The sequence below is a fragment of the Chiroxiphia lanceolata genome, chromosome 3 (genome assembly GCF_009829145.1).
Source record: "Chiroxiphia lanceolata isolate bChiLan1 chromosome 3, bChiLan1.pri, whole genome shotgun sequence".
Taxonomy (NCBI): domain Eukaryota; kingdom Metazoa; phylum Chordata; class Aves; order Passeriformes; family Pipridae; genus Chiroxiphia; species Chiroxiphia lanceolata.
Window position 1 is genome coordinate 40065496 of NC_045639.1, and position 16631 is coordinate 40082126.

At 37.4% G+C, this 16631-nt stretch overlaps 1 protein-coding gene across 5 annotated transcripts in view; it reads left to right on the top strand.

Moving 5' to 3' along the window:
- ARID4B (AT-rich interaction domain 4B) overlaps positions 1-16631 on the top strand; it is an 88305-nt gene that overhangs the window by 14520 nt on the left and 57154 nt on the right. For 3 of the 5 annotated variants that reach the window (XM_032682635.1, XM_032682636.1, XM_032682637.1), the window contains exon 3: positions 16081-16191. In XM_032682635.1, the coding sequence (XP_032538526.1) occupies positions 16081-16191 (111 nt within the window). Of the gene's footprint in view, positions 1-12041; positions 12265-16080; positions 16192-16631 lie in introns of those variants that run through there. The other 2 variants (XM_032682634.1, XM_032682638.1) reach the window with 1 other exon arrangement.

Below are 16631 nucleotides of genomic sequence, written 5' to 3' on the forward strand. Positions count from 1 at the left end.
TATAGTCCCCTTTTTCTTTACACCTTGCACGTGTAAGTTGCAGGTACTTTCAATTTTTATGGTTTTTTTTTCCCTTTCCCTTTTTATTTACTGGGAGAAAAAGCTGAAGAATTGTTTGACTGTTTTGAAAGATGTAATATCTTTCTGTAAAGATAGAGCTACATATCTCTGTAAGAGAAAGATATTTTTATTGTAGTAAATTTACAGGCAGTTCAAAGACTGTAAGACTGTACTCCAGATGCTATAAAAATATAGCCTCTGCTGATCTAAGCCCAAGGTACTACCGATGTTTTGCATGTGTATAGTTATTGTATGCTATTTGTATCTCCACTAATATAATAAATAATTATTTATGAGGAAGAAGAATCTTCTTCACAGGCATCTTGGAGAGAAAAATGAATATTTGCTAAGTGTAAAAGTGAAAAAACATAGAAAAGGGTAATTCGCAGCACATTGACAAAGATATCTACACTGTATCATGCCAAAACATTGCAAAGAGACCAGTACAGATATACCTGTAAAGGAAAATTCTTGTAATTTCTCCTTTCAGAAGTTTATGCGGCAAAAGTAATAGTGATCAAGTTAACATTTATATACACACACCCTCTCAAGCACATATGTATATATTTTAATATCTAGAAATTAACTACAGTTATTTAAAAAGTTCTGTTTGTTGGCTAGCTTGCCTTTGAATTTCACTCCAGTTCCATTCTGTTAGATGTTTCAAATGCGTAATTGTTGCATAGGGAATTCCCAGAAAGCCAAATTTAAGGACTCACTATTTCTAAGCCAAAATACTGCACTCTTCGTGTATTAGTTGTTTTATCCAAATGAGATGTGTTTTGTTAGCTCTTGTGTAACATTTTCCCCTGGAGACTAAAGAATAGTGTAGCAGGTTAGTGGTGAGGGATAACTGACTAGTTTAGAGCAGAAGTGAAGATCTGTCAAAATGTTCCAAATAAGGATTGGCTTACACTAAAACCTCAGGAAAAGTCTAGGGATTAATGTTGAACGTAGTTGAATTCAAACATCATCCAAAACCCAAACCAAATGAAAAATGTTTGAGTTTGGCTAGTTTGCAAAATGAGAGTCTTAAAAGTTATTGCTGGCACTGAGCTAGAAAGGAAGACAGACTCTTGGTCTGTGCATGCTAAATCTCCTGAAGCCAGCGGAGAAATTTAAGGATATTTCTGCAGAGCAAGTTACTGGAAAGCAAAGGAGAGCCTGGTTTGACTGTTCTGAACTGCATCTTCAGATTCTGTTACTTGTACTTGTATCTTAGTGAGTCTCAGCCTTACACTTCGTCAGAACAACCTGCTCAGAAAAGCCAGGAGAAAAGCAAAAGGCAAATTGGGGGAGAGAATAGAACTTTCTTCTGTAGGTAAGATACCTTTGATATATATGCTTTAATATAGTCTGAAATGGGGACTTAACTGACTATATCTCCACCAAGTCTGAATTTATCAGAAAAAACTAGATGCCAGAGGTGTAATTGACTGAAATTACCTTTGTAGTTATATTTAACCTTTCTTTAGTTGATTTTTTAATAGGAATGTCAGGCTCTGTAAGGGGGGAGAAAGTCTGCATATTCATATTCCTGTAACTGTAGTGAATCAGTGAGTGTATGTGCTGTGTCAAATGGTGCTAATGGGATTCCCAGGTTAAATCCATGCAAGACCATGAGACCACTGAAAGAATATGTTTTCTCATATTTTGATCTCTTTGCCAGTATGGTATAACCTGATACAGGTTTTGCTGGATTCAAATGTGCTTAGTGTCTGCCATTGCTGTTTAACTCAATGGAGTTAAGGTTTATCCTTCCGTGTGCAAAGCAGTGACTTCTTGGGAGCAATCAGCTGTGTGGTTCTGGATATTTTCTTGTTCTACTATAGATCTCTGCTCCTTGAAGGCCTCTTAAAGACTGTTTCAACACTGGGTCATCATCTTGGTGCAAATTTTCTGTAGTCCAGTCATTAAATGTCACATTTTCTGGACTGTCAAACCTAACAGTGTTATTTTTTGACAGGACTGATCCCATTTATAAATTGAATTAAGTTAAAGTGTCTGTTTTGTGGGAAATCCTGATTTTTTTGAAATTAATCTCGAAATTATTTCTCAGTTTACAACTGAACTTCTTATTTTACAAAAACACCTAGTGGTGATGGTGCTTTGCTAGATTGCTATGAAAATCAACAGTCTATTCCTACAGAATGCTCAGTTAAATCACTAGTACCTGCTTTGTTTGCAAATAATGTGGGCTGGATATAAAACTTAATGTAAACTGGTTTTCTGAGTGCTATCCAAGTAGATTAGACTTCGAATACAAACTCGTGTTTGACCTTGCATATATGCCAGTGCTGAAGTGCTTTCAGCCAGTTTAAAGCCACTTCAGGGATTTAGTGGAGATGTTTGACTGAAAGCTGTTTGTTTGACACCAAGATCATTTGAAGAGACAGCTAGCTTGGCTACCAATTCATTAAAAAAAAAAAAGTAGCATGGTAAACGTCACCTTCTTCATCCAGCTAGGGTGAAGCTGGATTTTGGAATTTGGAAAAAAAAGAACTTAGAGATCTGGAGTGTGCAATGAAAAGGTAAATATAGCAAAATGCTATCACGCAAACATATGAAATTGTGGCAAAAAGAAGAGGACTTTTTTCCTAAGTTGAGATTTCTGTGGTTTTTTTTTTTTTTTTGCAAGAACCTTGAAAATTCTAAATTATTATGGAGTGCTACTTCATGTTGTAGTTCGAGGCAGGCTGCCAGTTGACCCATTGATTTATCCTCTTCTACTTTGTTAACTCTGATGTATGATCTTAAAGTGAAATGATACAATTTACTACAGTGAAAGAAAATTAGTTTAGCAAAAGTAAGAGAAACAAGTAGCTATGTGTTGAATTGGTGAGTTGAATCACTTTAGCCCGTGACCAAAGGTGTATCAGAACAGATGCAAAAGGGAGGATGGACAGGGAGAGGCATCATTCATGTAGGCTTGAGTTTGGAGGGCCAAAGCCTTCCCCTTTTACACTCCTGAGTTGTTAATTCACAAAAGAAATATGAAAGACCACACCGTCTGCATAACTGTGGTGGTGAGCATCTATCAGCACACACCTCCCCCCACCTTTTGTAGTTTCAGAAATTAAGAACTATTGTTGGCAGTAGGTAGTGTCTGTCACCAACTCTGACTGCTTAAACCCATTTTATTGAGTTTATATTTGATGGCTACTTTTTTTTGTTGTTTTCTGTAGGTAGACAGAGATTTTTGAATATTTATCCTAGTATTTCTGGCTTTATTCTTATAGGAGTGAATAGGTTCCACCCATTTTACTAGACTGATTTTCTAACTTTGCATAATGATCAAAACTGCATCCTGGTGATCACTCAAAGTTACCAGGAAAAACAAATAAATGAATGTGGCTTGCATTTAGACCAGTTCTGTTTTAATAGAATTCCTAGCATAAAGAAGCCATATGCTTTTGTAGTAGGTAGGTCTTAAAGCGCTTTTATTTTCAGAAGTTTCCTGTTTCTATAGCATTCTGGGCTGTTGTGATGTTTTGCCTCTTGCCGTTTGTCAACTCTTACAGTTCTATGCAAAACATTCATATTTTGATGCTTATACAGGTACTTGTGTATTTTGGGTTGCAAATACAGCAGAAACTGCGTATGTTAGTAATTGCTCACTTAAAATAAGATTTCTTTTTCTTTAGCCCTCATTTTTCTTCTTCCCATCCTGAATTTAAATAAAGGGCCTATTCCATCTGTTCCTTTGCAGAGAGTGGCATTATGAATATTGCCATTTCGGAAATCTAATAAGCGACTGTATTAACTACAAGTTACATTACCAGTTTTTTGTAAGTACTAAGAAAAATGCATTATGAAATTCTAATCCATTGTAACGGGATGCCTTTGAGGCTAAAAAAACCCACAGCTGTAATAGCCACAAGACTGCAGGATTTCAGAGCAATAAGTATAAGAACAAAGCAGCCGGCTTTGGCCTACATAATTTGTTGAGGAAGTGGGGACTGACTGCAACAGTTGAGCTTTTAAAACTAAAGAAGTGAACAGATTGTTGCTGAACGGAGTTGTGTACAGAGTATTTTTAAAATTAGTATGGTAAGTAAGTTGAGCTCTAACCAGAGATGAAACCATGTGCATACTTCCTGTCTGTCTGAGACATCACACAAGTGCTTGGGGGTGGCAAAATGAGTTTTGACACACAACAGCGCATATCAGAAGTGGTAAAGCTGGTATTTCTTTGGCCAAGTGGTTTTTCTGATCACTTTGATTGGCTATTTGGTACATGGGGCAATTCACATAATTTTGAAAAATGGAGATAGTTCTTTAGAAGTCTTTCCTGCTGTTGTTGCCTTTATCACAGTATTTTGTTTTAATTGGGGGGGTTCCTTGTTGATTCAGAATCTGAGCATGTATACCTGTAGCCATATTTAGGTGTCTGAATGGCTACCTCAAACTTTGCTTGATCATACTTTTAATGTGTATTTAGTAAGATTGTTGATTTAAAGCCTCGAAGAGATGCAATATTTGTATCAATCCTTATGATCTCTTCAAGCATCTAGTTACACAGTATGTTAATCCTTTTCTTTTTTTTTAAATCTAAAAGCTCTGTTCATCCTGAAGCCATGGGATTTTTAATGCCCTAGATTATAAGATTACAGAACCTTGCAATATTGCTTCTTTCCTATGCCATGAAAGAGCACTTGAGTTTGACACTATGGGCCAAATCCAGTGAAGGACTGTAGCTAGCTAACTTATGGGTGTTTGTGATACTTCTCTGTGGGAGTCTCCTTTGGATTATAAACAATGCAGGCCTGTGGCAGTGGATGGTCTGCCTCTTGGGCAGAAAGAGAATCCGGTGAGAGGACTTTATGAAGTAGGGTAGAATCTCTTGGATGCACAAGACCTATCTGCAAGTACCTTGTTCAGGCATCTCATTTCCATTAAAGTGGTTCATGTAATGGATTTGCAGTAGTCCAGATCCTCTGAAGGAGTGAGACTGGTGCTTTATTCAATAAGCCAAGACTCCCAGCACATGGAATTGAGAACTTCGTGCTAGCTGCCTTTTCATCTAAGGTTTTAGCATCTGGGGTTAAAGACATCCAACAGGCTGAACTGGGGAGCCATCAACAGTCAATACACTTGCTAGAGTTTCATAGTATGGCATGTGCCACATTAACAGCTCACTCCTATTGAAAATGGAGTGTGCTGCATGCTATTTCCTCCTCCCCTGAGGGGGCAGTTCTTAGAAAAATAGCCAAAAAATAAATGGAACATGAGGCAATGTCAAACTCCTGCCAAAAAGGCAAATGTCATACTGGAATGTTAAGGTATTACTTGAAAATTGTGTGAAATTATGTCTGCTGCTTTTGCAATTAATTAGGACATACCTGTGTCTGTTTTTAGGCATCAGCTAGAAGAAACATCTGAGGTCATTAAATCAAACTCCAGAGGAGCAATTAGAAATTCAGGGCCTGTAGGTAAATAGAGATATATATAAATATTTGCCTTATAGGTAAAATTTAAATCATAATTTGTTTTTTTCTTTTAGAAATGGGATTGCTTTAAGGACTTGCATCTCTTAAAAGCTGCAAAGGAGAAGTACACTGCTCTCTATATGCAGTGTTGATAAGACAAGAAATAACAATAGCAAGGAATGCTTAGATGGGATATTATAGAAAAGCCTGTAAGCACTGCAGAGAGTGTGGAATATTCACGTCTAAATTTAAGAATAGATATTACATGCATCTGTTATGAATAATACAACTAAAATGATCCTGCTGAGAGGCACAGCCTTGATAACCTTCTATGTGTAATTAAGTTTTTGTTTGTTTTTCCCAGGAATCTCATCCATTGTAATTTGATAAAATGGTTAGATTAAGTTATTTTAGTCTCTTTGTAGGTATTTTCTAAACTAATTTTCATAGTTCTTTCTCAATGTCTTGTCCTTGGCCAGCAGTTTTACAGTGAATTGCTAGGCAGCAGTCGAAGAAGCATGGCAGAGTTAAAATCCTTTCTCCTGTCTAAAATTTGTTGTGTTACTGTATGAAGTTAGCCAGTATATACTACTATGCTTTTGGTTGACTCTTGTGCACAGTTAGTGATCTGCTGCAAATTCATTTTGTCTCAAGAACCAAAGTGCACATGTTCTTACTTCCTGAATGCTTCGATTTTTGCGTAGCTTTGATGTGCAGATCAGTTGTGCTTAATGTACTAAATAATGTGTTTCTGGGAGGGATCGATTGTCAATCAGAAAAATCCTAGTTTTTCAGTTTGTTTTGTATTTAGATTTTTTGTTTCATATTGTTTGACAGTTGTGTGTAGGTTGGGCATTACTTTTGGTACTCCCTCATTGTTCTCCTAGCTGGCAACAGTGGCAAACCCCAAATTTCAAAGGCTACTCATGATTCTTTTACCGGACTGATTATATAATTCAATGTGTTATTTTGTTATAATTCTAACATATTTTTAAAAACTACTTTATATGAAGTTACACATCAGCTACAGTTACAATTTCATATAAATATACAAAATAAAATCTTAAAATGCTTAGAATTTTGGAATATAATTTTATCAGTACATATAAGACTAAGAAAATCATAGCTAGTTAGTGAATTGCCTTGGGTCAGTGTTTGAGAAATCTCATTCTGCTGGGGGATTTTGAATTAGTAACTCATCCCTTCAGCTTTCCCTTTCTGTTCTAACCTAGGAACAACCTCCCCGCTTTTTTTAAGGTTCAGTTTTTCAACTTGGCATGAATTTGTGTCTGAAGTTTTACACAATAGAAAATAATTTTAAAAATAGATGATAATAAACAGAAGCTTAATATGCCACAATTTCAGTGAAAAATCCCCCCAACATTCTTAGATAATTATCTGATTTTAATTTCTATTCACTGTTCCTGTTCTTGGTATCAGTTTTAGTATCTAAAAATATTGTTATATTTTTCTGTCAACCAAAATGCCAGTATTATCAGTTCCCTAGAATAGATTTGCTGTAGAATACAATTTGTTTCACATATATAGATTTTCCTGTTCTGTATACTGTTATACTGAATTTCTGCAGAACTAACTTCTTAAACAGAAAACAATAATTAAACTGTCTTTGACTGGAAATAGAAATATTGCCAAAGAATTATACAATTGTCTTAAAAACAGTTTGGTCTCTTGAGATTTCATTGACTACTGATTTTTTACACTTCGCATAGTCATATATTAGTCTCTTCACCATTTTGATCAGAACAGCCTGGACTGGTTTGTTTGATTAAACTATCAAATTATCTTTGTTCCAATCCATTTGGAAGACAAGCATATAATTATCATATCATTCTTTTCAGTGCTTTGAAACATCCCAAGTTTTACACAGCAGCATCTCTAGACAGAACTGTGGCACATTTTTAAATATGAGGCAAGTTTTCCAGACCTAATAATTTAAATAATGCTTCTAAGTGTTATCTAAAGCTTTTATTTGGAAAAAGAGTACTTGTTAATGTAAAGGTTTAATATATTCCTTATTTCCAAGTGCAAAACAGGTATCAAGGACATATTTTTTACTAAGTTATTTTACCCTCAAATAACAAACGTGTTATTTATTGCTTCCTTTTTTTTCACTTAACAGTTTTCCATACTTGAATGAATTTTGGTTCTTGCACTAAACACAGGATATGTGAAAGAAGGCTTTCAAATATCTGTGACTAAAAGAGAAGTCTTCTCTTTCAAAAAGCTTCTTATTTCAAATTAAGTGTTACTTTTTTATCTGTACATATGTAGAAACTTAATGGTCAGACTTCACTTGAAATGTACAAAAAAAGTCTGGCCAACATTAATAAAGTTGCACCCTTTTACAGTACTAAACTATTATGTTAAATAGTTTGAATATTTAGTTAAACCTTACAGGAAAAAAATGCAGTCTGGTAGCTATGGCAATAATTGACTTCAAAAAAGATTTTATATTTAGGGGGATAAACAGTGGGAACAGGCATTCAAAATATCTTCATGTAGCCTTTCAGCAATACAAAACAAGAGACCTACAGAAGAAATAGTAAGGAATTGGCGTTATTTTTAGAGAGCTTGATCAGCAGTTCTGGAGTGTTTTTATTAAATAAAACATTGTATAAAGTGATGTGCTATACCGATAGAAAGAATAGAGATTTCCATTCTTAGGTCTGAAAGTACTAGAGAAACATCAAATGCTCACTTGCCTTTGAATTAGATGTGCATTAGCCCCATTCTGCAGAATTGAGAATTGGTACATGCCTGCTGGGTCTCATCGTGGTGCACCAAGTCTGTGACCAAATTAGGAACAGAATCAGAATTCAGTGAGTTTCATTCAGTTGGGTTGGGAAAAAAATAATGCTGTAATCTTTTAAAGCATAGTCACCTTTCTGGATTTGCTATTTTAAATAGGAAATGAGGTAATTACAGTTTAGATGTTTGGAAATAACACTACTTGGTACATTTCTGGATGAAGAATTGAGTTGCTGTTTGGAAATTATTAGGATAGACTAACTTTTAAAATCTTCTAAATGTTTCTCATGTTCTGAGTAGAGTTAAAATATTTTTATAATTCTGCATCCATCAACTTAGCATAGTTCTGGAAAAAAAAAAGGAATGGGATTACTAGTCCCATAAAAATTCAGCTTTACACAGATAAGTAAAAATAATGAAAATCCATTTTGCATTTAATACAGATACATTAAATAAAAGAAGTGTTACTTGTGAGTACCAAATTGAACCTGTTGTTTTGGGTCACTTGGTCCTTCATGATCTTAGAACCTGTAAATCCTTTCCACAGAACTCATTTTTATTCGAAGAGGAAAATCAGCTTTTGAACCCTTTCAAGTCTTTAAGAACTTTAAATAAGCTTGGCATTGGACTGATCTAACAGAATAATTTGAAATAAAGAAAATATATGCTTTGCACCTATAGAGAAGGCTAAAGCTGTCAGAAGTTGGTTTAATGCTTCCAGACATCTGTCTGGTAACTTCCAGCTTGGTTGAGGGGAATGACTTTTTGCCACAGCTGTATAATGTTTGCTTACAAGATTAGTGAGGTGTTACTTGAAACTTCCTGTAGGTTTTAAATTGAAACTGGAAATAAGTTTCATTACAAGAAGCCTCTCCCCTTTTTTTAACTTGTAAAAGTTTGGTTTGATCAGGATGTTTTCTACCATAATTTTTATTTGTGGGCAAATACTGATAAAATTGAACCATTTTCCTTCAGAAATTTCAAAATTATTACTTTTACCTGTCTCTGAAATGTAACAAAAGCAAAGTATCGAGTCAAAGTCTGATTTTTTTTCAGCCAGAAGAAAATTTGCCCAAAGCACACTCTTACTCTTGAGCTTTCATGTAATAGCTTTTTCATGTGAAAAACATCACTGCCTTTTATTCTATTTTGTAGTTTGCAAGTTCACAGAAAAATTCCTCCTGTTTCCTGTTGCAGTGTTCTCATTTCTGGGAGGTGGATGATGGGCCAATAGGTTTCCTTTTTTTTAAGGAGGTTTTGTCTTCTGGACTTCAGTCTTTTTTCAGATACTGCATTTGTCTCTGAGGAGTTGTGTGCCTCAGTAACATGCGGTTTGTAGAAAGGTTTTAGACGTTTCTCATCTTTGCTGCTCTGAAAATACATGAGAAATGTATTTAAAATCAACTATAAACTAATTATTATCTGCCAAATTGAGTATATTAAAGTGGTACAATTACAGTTTTTCCTGAAAATATCTGCTATTACTATAAAGTTGAGTGTCTTTCAAATGACAACAGGTTGAGCTGTAAGCAAAATCTTGTCCTCTTAATTACACTCTGTGATTTTGTTTATTAAGAGATTGATTCTGCTGTAAAAAAAAAGATGCTGTTTTTCAAAATTGCATCTTTTCAAGCCTTCATTGCCCTAAAGTTTCTGAAAACCTTTGAATGACACTGAGGTGGCTGCTAATTCTGCAGGATGGAAAGGGAATTTTTGACCTTCATTAGAAGACTTAAAAATCTGGTTTGGGTTGAAGTAGTGAGGTATTATTGGTGGTTTTTCCCACTGATTTGTGTGACTGGGATGACTGTAGGTGGAATATTCAAGTATGTGTGTGATGATTCCACTTGCAAACTGGGTGTTTCCGTCTTGAATTATGGACGATAGGCAAACAATTAGAAAACATGTCCCTTGGAAAAATAACTTCAAAATACCATAAGCAGTAGCAAAAAAAGTTTTGCCACTGTTCCTCTTGCTTAATATGGATGAGAAAAAAATCAGATGTTGAGTCTTATGATGTTTCTTTTTTAAACTCAGTAATTAATTTGGATACCAGGTGGAGTCGGGGGAGAGTCTTGAATCTTTAAACGGGCTTTTTCTGAACCTTGGTTATTGAAAATAAACAAATGTGAAATTTTCATTTAAAAACTAAAACCAGTCCTTTCTTTTCAGTAGTTGTGGGATTGTTGGGGTGATTTTTGCTTCTTGAAATTGCTTCCCTAGTTTCTCGACTCAAGAGTCTTGTAGAGAAGATAAATGTTGAATTTTGAGTGTTTAATACAAGCTGAAATCTCAGCTCTTCAAACTCTCTATGTGTGAAAGACAAAGGGAAGGTATAGACCCAGTTTTCTCATTGTGTATTAATCTGAAAGCAGTCCTGCAGGCTTTCCTAGTAACCATGTCTGCTGCGTTTCTAGATTGAATACTTAATCTTGTTTTCATGTGGTTTACTTGGAACATCCTGTGTGTGGTGCAGAGGAATACAGATTAGGAGATAGAAATAATATATTCACACACTCTGTATTAGATGTGCTTATAGGCAAAGCACAGTGTAAAGCAATTTTATCAGCTGCTGTATGGCATGACAGACTTTACAAAGGAATTTGAATATAGTAATGCAGCACAGTTGAAAGAAGAGGGATGAGGATGATTTCATCCCACATAGATGGAAAAATATATAAATCTGTTAAAAAAATGCAGGAAAACCAACTTCTTTAACAGCCTTTAAATGTACGTAAAAGCACGATGCTACCATTTTAGATTGCAATGCTAAAATGTATATTCCATAGTGCTCTGAAGAGGTCCATGTGTTTCCTCCCTCACACTTGGAAGACCAGAACTATTAATACCAATGTAAATGTCCAAATTCAGAAGATGTGTAGGTTGTTTTATGATGTGGGCATCTAGCCATTTATCAGTCCTTCCAGGTATAATCAGCTTGAAGGCTGGAGCAGAACCCTTCCAGCAGCCTGCTTTGCCTGCCAAAGAAAATTTAGCCACTGAATTGGTGGAAATTGCTGACTGGTCACCTAGAGACTGCTCCTTATTTAAGTGGTAAACCAGCTTTTCAGCTGCGGCAGCTTGTCCTGCAACTCCTGCCGGTGCACAGCAGTTGTGAATTGAGATAGCAGAGAAACTATTCATCCTATTCCCGCTAATAAAACAAAATTAAGTGCTACTAGGAGCATCGTGGTTGCCCATTAGTTTGGATTTCCTAATGGAAAGTGCAAAACTGCAGGAAGTTCTTTCCTCTTTATCCCTTCTTGGTCACCCAAGACAGCGCCAGAAATTTTTATAGTAGTTTGGCTGATGATTTAGGATATACAGCGCAAGGCGCATTCCAGCGGCGTTCCGGAGGAGCTGCACTGCAGGGGGGCGGGCAGCGCTCGCAGCTTTCCCGGGCCGAGGTGCCGGGTCGGGAGCGATACCGGGCGGATCCTGGGAGCTGGCGCTGCCAGTGCTCGGCTCCAGCAGCGGCCGGCTCCCGGGAAGCCCTGCGTGCAGATTTACCAGGCAATCGCCTTAAGGGGACAAATTTAGTTTACGGCAATCCGCGCTTAATCTGCCAGAGCCCTGGGCGCTTTCGGGGAGAGGGCGCGGGCGGGCGCCAGCGCTCGGGGCTGGCTCGGGCAGCCAGAAACTTCTGGCAGCTTCCCGGCTCCGGCCCCTCCCCTTAAAGCGACAGGTCCCCGGAGAAACACCGATGCTCCTCTGCCGCCCCGAACGAGCCAAACAGAATCACTCGGGCTCCGTCTGCCTCCGGAGGCGCTGGTAGCGCTCAGCACCCGCTGCAGCGATGCTGAGGAAGGGCTCGCCCCGGTGTTTTCCCAAAAGAGCCCTGCCGTACCCCCCACCTGGCTGCGGCCCCACGCTCCCGCGGGGTACAGCCTTCCCCCGGTATCCCTGTCTCGCTGTGTCACTCAGCAGAGCCGGCCCCCCTTCTGGTAGCCCGGCCTCGGTCATTCATGCAAACAAAGTAGTGATCCGTCTTGGAAGCGCCTCCTTGGTGAGTGGTTTCCGTGAAGATCTTCAATACCGGTCTACTGCCAATAGTAAAACAACGAAGCGAACAAGCTGGGATACCACCCTCAGCTTCACTTTTCTCCTTCTTCCAGTGTGAACTGAAAGATTTTTGAGAGTATAGAGACATAGAAACATTGACAGGAAACCTGGAGTGTACTCTGAATGAAAAAAGTTCATGATCTCATTATAAATGAACGACAGTGTGTGCTGGACATACTTTTCAGTTTTCCTGTTAAAGCCATCAATAAACTTTTGTTCATGATATGCTTTTGAAAAAATAATTCTTACCTATAAGTTATAAAGTGCAAATGATTATGTTCAGATATAAACTGTAAATGCAAATTCAGACTACCATGTTTTAAAATAAAATGAAGGCTGAGGCTGCAGCTCAGAAATTTGGAGATAGCAACATATGAGACTAGTACAGTTGTTTCAAGATGTCTCAAGATATCTTCAATAATTTTAGGAAGCTCAGAACTTTTTATGTGGTAGGGTTGTGTTTCCCTCTTCCCTTTAAAGACTGCTGCAGTGCTCCTTGTTGAGATACTTTCAGTATGCTTGCAATACCTTTCCTGAGATTACTGATTTTAGCTGCATTTTAATGTGCTGTTTTTTCCTGGTAACCTGTTCTGAAAAGCAAAACCAGAATAAAAACAAATTCTGAGAAAGCATGTCAAAATTTAACAGGCAAACATATATTCACTCTTGAGTCTAAGGACATCTGTTAAATGACATAAGCACAAAGCAGTGAAGGAATAACAGCAAGGTAAAAATAGCTGTATACTAATTTTCAAATCTTTCTCTAATGTTGGTGGAATTGAATAAAACCTACTTGAGAACATGTGTCTCAGAGTTGGTGAAAATGACAAAGTTGTGGTAAGAATTATCTGAAATAATTGCCGGACTTTGAATGTTACTGTTTACTTTTCTAGTTTGCATTCTCTGTGATGCATCACATTTTGGTAATTGTTTTAACTTATCACTTTCTGCTGTTACTATCAGGCAGAATGAGGGAAGTATTTTGAAAATTTCACTTAAGTGATTTTGTCACTGAAAATTGTTGCAATCTGGGGGAAGGGGGGAGTTTGAAAGCCCATGTAATTTGTCTTTCAGCAGAATAATAAAACAGCAGAAAAAATTCCTGTATGTATCCCGTGAAGATTTTATGTGCTGTTTTAAAGTGTATAATGATTCATAGTGGTAGTTCATCATTTTTCTCTCAAAAGCCACTCTGATACTGTATTTCTTGTAAACGTACCTACAGTGGTAATCAAATGGTCCACATGTTTGCTATTCTTTGAAATTCTTTACAGCGGTAAATATTAACTAATTCCAGTGGAAGGAGATAGAGTAATTTCAAAAGATGTAGGCTAGAGTTTGAAATGAACTTCTGTTTTAGTAACAGAAATTAATTCTTACATATCTTTGTTCTTCAAATGAATATTCTTTTTGGAAGAAGTTGTTAAGAATAAATCAGAGTAGTGATATTATACTGGTAATTATGGTCTTAATAAGAATTTTAAATTCTCTTTAAATTTTGATTGTTGATTTGCCTGTTCCTTTGCCATAGATTTCCAGTCAAAGACCAGAACTTCAGGTTATCTTGGTTCCCAGAATTTTACACCTTTTTTTTAGTATTTTTTTTAGTTAATCTTCAATAGCAGTAAAGAAAAGCATTCTTTATGTTATGTAAATTCACCTTAACATTATGGATTGGTCTTTGTGATAATTTGGCAGTATAGGGAGGTACAGACTGATACTGACACAACCAGCTCTTGAAGTTTTGTTTGTAGGAGAATAATAGCTGTGTGCATCTGTGTGGACCCATCTGGAATCTGTCAGTCTTGTTGTTAAAGTAATCTCAGTACTCCACACTTTCTTTTAAGTTTGGAAGATGAACTGGCATGAGAGAATATAAACACTGTAGTGGTGAATGAGTTTATTTAGTAAAGAGTATGGTGGAAAAGGAGGAATGCGCCCCTCTTAGTTTTACTGTCTTTGCAAGAGAAAACATTGTTGCTTTCCTGTGTTCAGATTTATATTGTGTGAAGCAGCCGCTACCTGGCTCACTCTAGTAGGAGTACTAACTAGAACCATCTGAGTCCCTCTTTCAGCATCCTTCCAAGTGCAGTAAGAGAAAAGCATTGCAACCTGACTTGAAGGCAAGTACTTTTGCGCTGTTGGATAAGCAAGGAGGGAATCAGTTTCAGAATCCCAGCACTCTTAAGGTTCCTCGTTAATCTCAGTTGAGTTTTATGGTTATTAAGCCTGGATTAGGAACAGATAGGTGTTTGTGGATATAGTACTACCAGTGTGGCATATCCTGCTACTCTGCATGCAGTCATGTACCATGCATGCAGAGAGAGAAAAAGAGAGGGGTGGGTTCATTAGAACTTTGGTGTTTCTAATGATCTTAGAAAGTGCAGATTGATAACAGTTTTATAGTACTCAGAAATATATTCTATTGCATGCAGATGAGAGGTAGGCTGGAACTGAGTCGGGGTAAAAAAACATTAATATGGAGTTAACCCTGTAGTATCTCATATTTCTCAATTTCAAATTTTACAGAACTTAAATTTCTGAAAAATCATGCATTGAAGCATTCAGGTACATAATTCCATGCCTTTACTTCTGATGTATTGGAACTGGAGGCGACCAGTGGGAATTACCTGATGCTGAGTTGCAGGCACCTCAGTCTCAAATAGTACCTCTGATACCTGTGAAGATTTATCTCTGTATTCTTCCCACAGAGAGCCTGGGTGTGCCAGAGTTACCTCTCATAAGCTGTGTCTGAATCCATAGGGGTGCAGGAACATGATGTGGTGCAGACAAGGGCTTAGATCTCTTTTCTCAGCTCTTGTTTGGGGCTCCGTGGACACTTGCAGCTCTTGGAAATAAACCTCACTCCTCTTGCTGTCACCCTCTACCTTCTCTCTTCTGACCAACAGTCTATGAGGTGATACTGAGGTGGTTTAGTTATCTGGAATCTCCTTCCACAGATAACATTAGGAGAGGTTGTGTGAGAGAAAATGGGCTTCCTTTGAATGAACGCCTTTATGAGCTCACTCTATATACTTTGTATTTGACCCATGGTCTCCTCCTACTCCCTGCACCACTTATTTCCCACCTCTTCTATTTCTTTTTCCCTATTGGGGTGTCACTTGTTCCTGTGTTGTGTATTACAGAACCTTGTGTTTTGTCTGGACCCTTCACCTTCACTCTGTGTTTAGTCTCTGTCAGTTCCCTACTGCACTTTTCCCGATGGGCTGCTCTCCTGCTGAGAGCCCAGCTTTATAATTTACTTTATTTGAAAGTGAAAAAGGGAAATCTCTTCAGGGTTTTTCTACTTCCTACTGAAAAATGAACCTTGATTTTTTAAGGGAAATAAACATCAGTGTCATGTGACTTATCAGGTCTTGAGACAATTAAAGGAGAAACTAAAACTCTTGGTTGGCCTTCACCACTGCAGCAGAACTGGTCATCTCCTGTGTCTTCAAATGGCGCAGAGGTTGGAAGCCTGTGTGGTGCTTCTTGTAGATAACTGTGGTATCAGTTTGTTATATCTATGAGCTTATATTTATGTAATGAGATTATATATTTGTATTATGAGATTGTATTTATATTAATTGTTTAGCTTAGTGTTGTGTTCTGTGTTTCTACTGCTGTGATACACATATGCTGTCAGATTAAGTTTTATTGGGCTGTTTTTAGTGCTCTGTCCACAAAAGCCAGCGAGACATAGCAGCTGTGTTGCCAGTGGTCAGTAATTAAAAAGCAGTTGTTTTACTTTGTTTTCCAGGCCATTGATGAGCCTCCCTATCTCACAGTGGGCACTGATGTGAGTGCAAAGTATAGAGGAGCCTTCTGTGAAGCCAAGATCAAGACAGCAAAAAGGCTTGTCAAAGTCAAGGTATGTGGTTTTCCTGCAAACGCTTTTTTTTTTGAGGGAGGGGGAAAGTCATTCATGTTCAAAATGGCACAATGTGAAACTTCTTTTTAGTCTCAGGGCAGCGAAAAGGCTGTCCTTTCCTTGGAGGCTGGCAGTACAGTCTTTGAAACAACAGTAAGCTTATTATTGTTGGGAGGGGAGGGGCTCCCCCACTCCCACACAATTAAATATGTTCTGTTTCTGTCACTGCTTTGTCATCTGTTTGCATTGAGTGTTTGTGGCCTTTAGTACCATAGGCTGACCTTAAAGTATTTGATTAAAATGTGACAAATGTAGGCTTATGTACGGGAGAAAATTACCAGAAAATAGCTAAAACTACTCAATGTAGGTTTAAAATGGTTTTGTTTACTTGAGAGCACAGGTCACTGCCATTTAGCAGTGGCAACTAGATAATGCTTCAG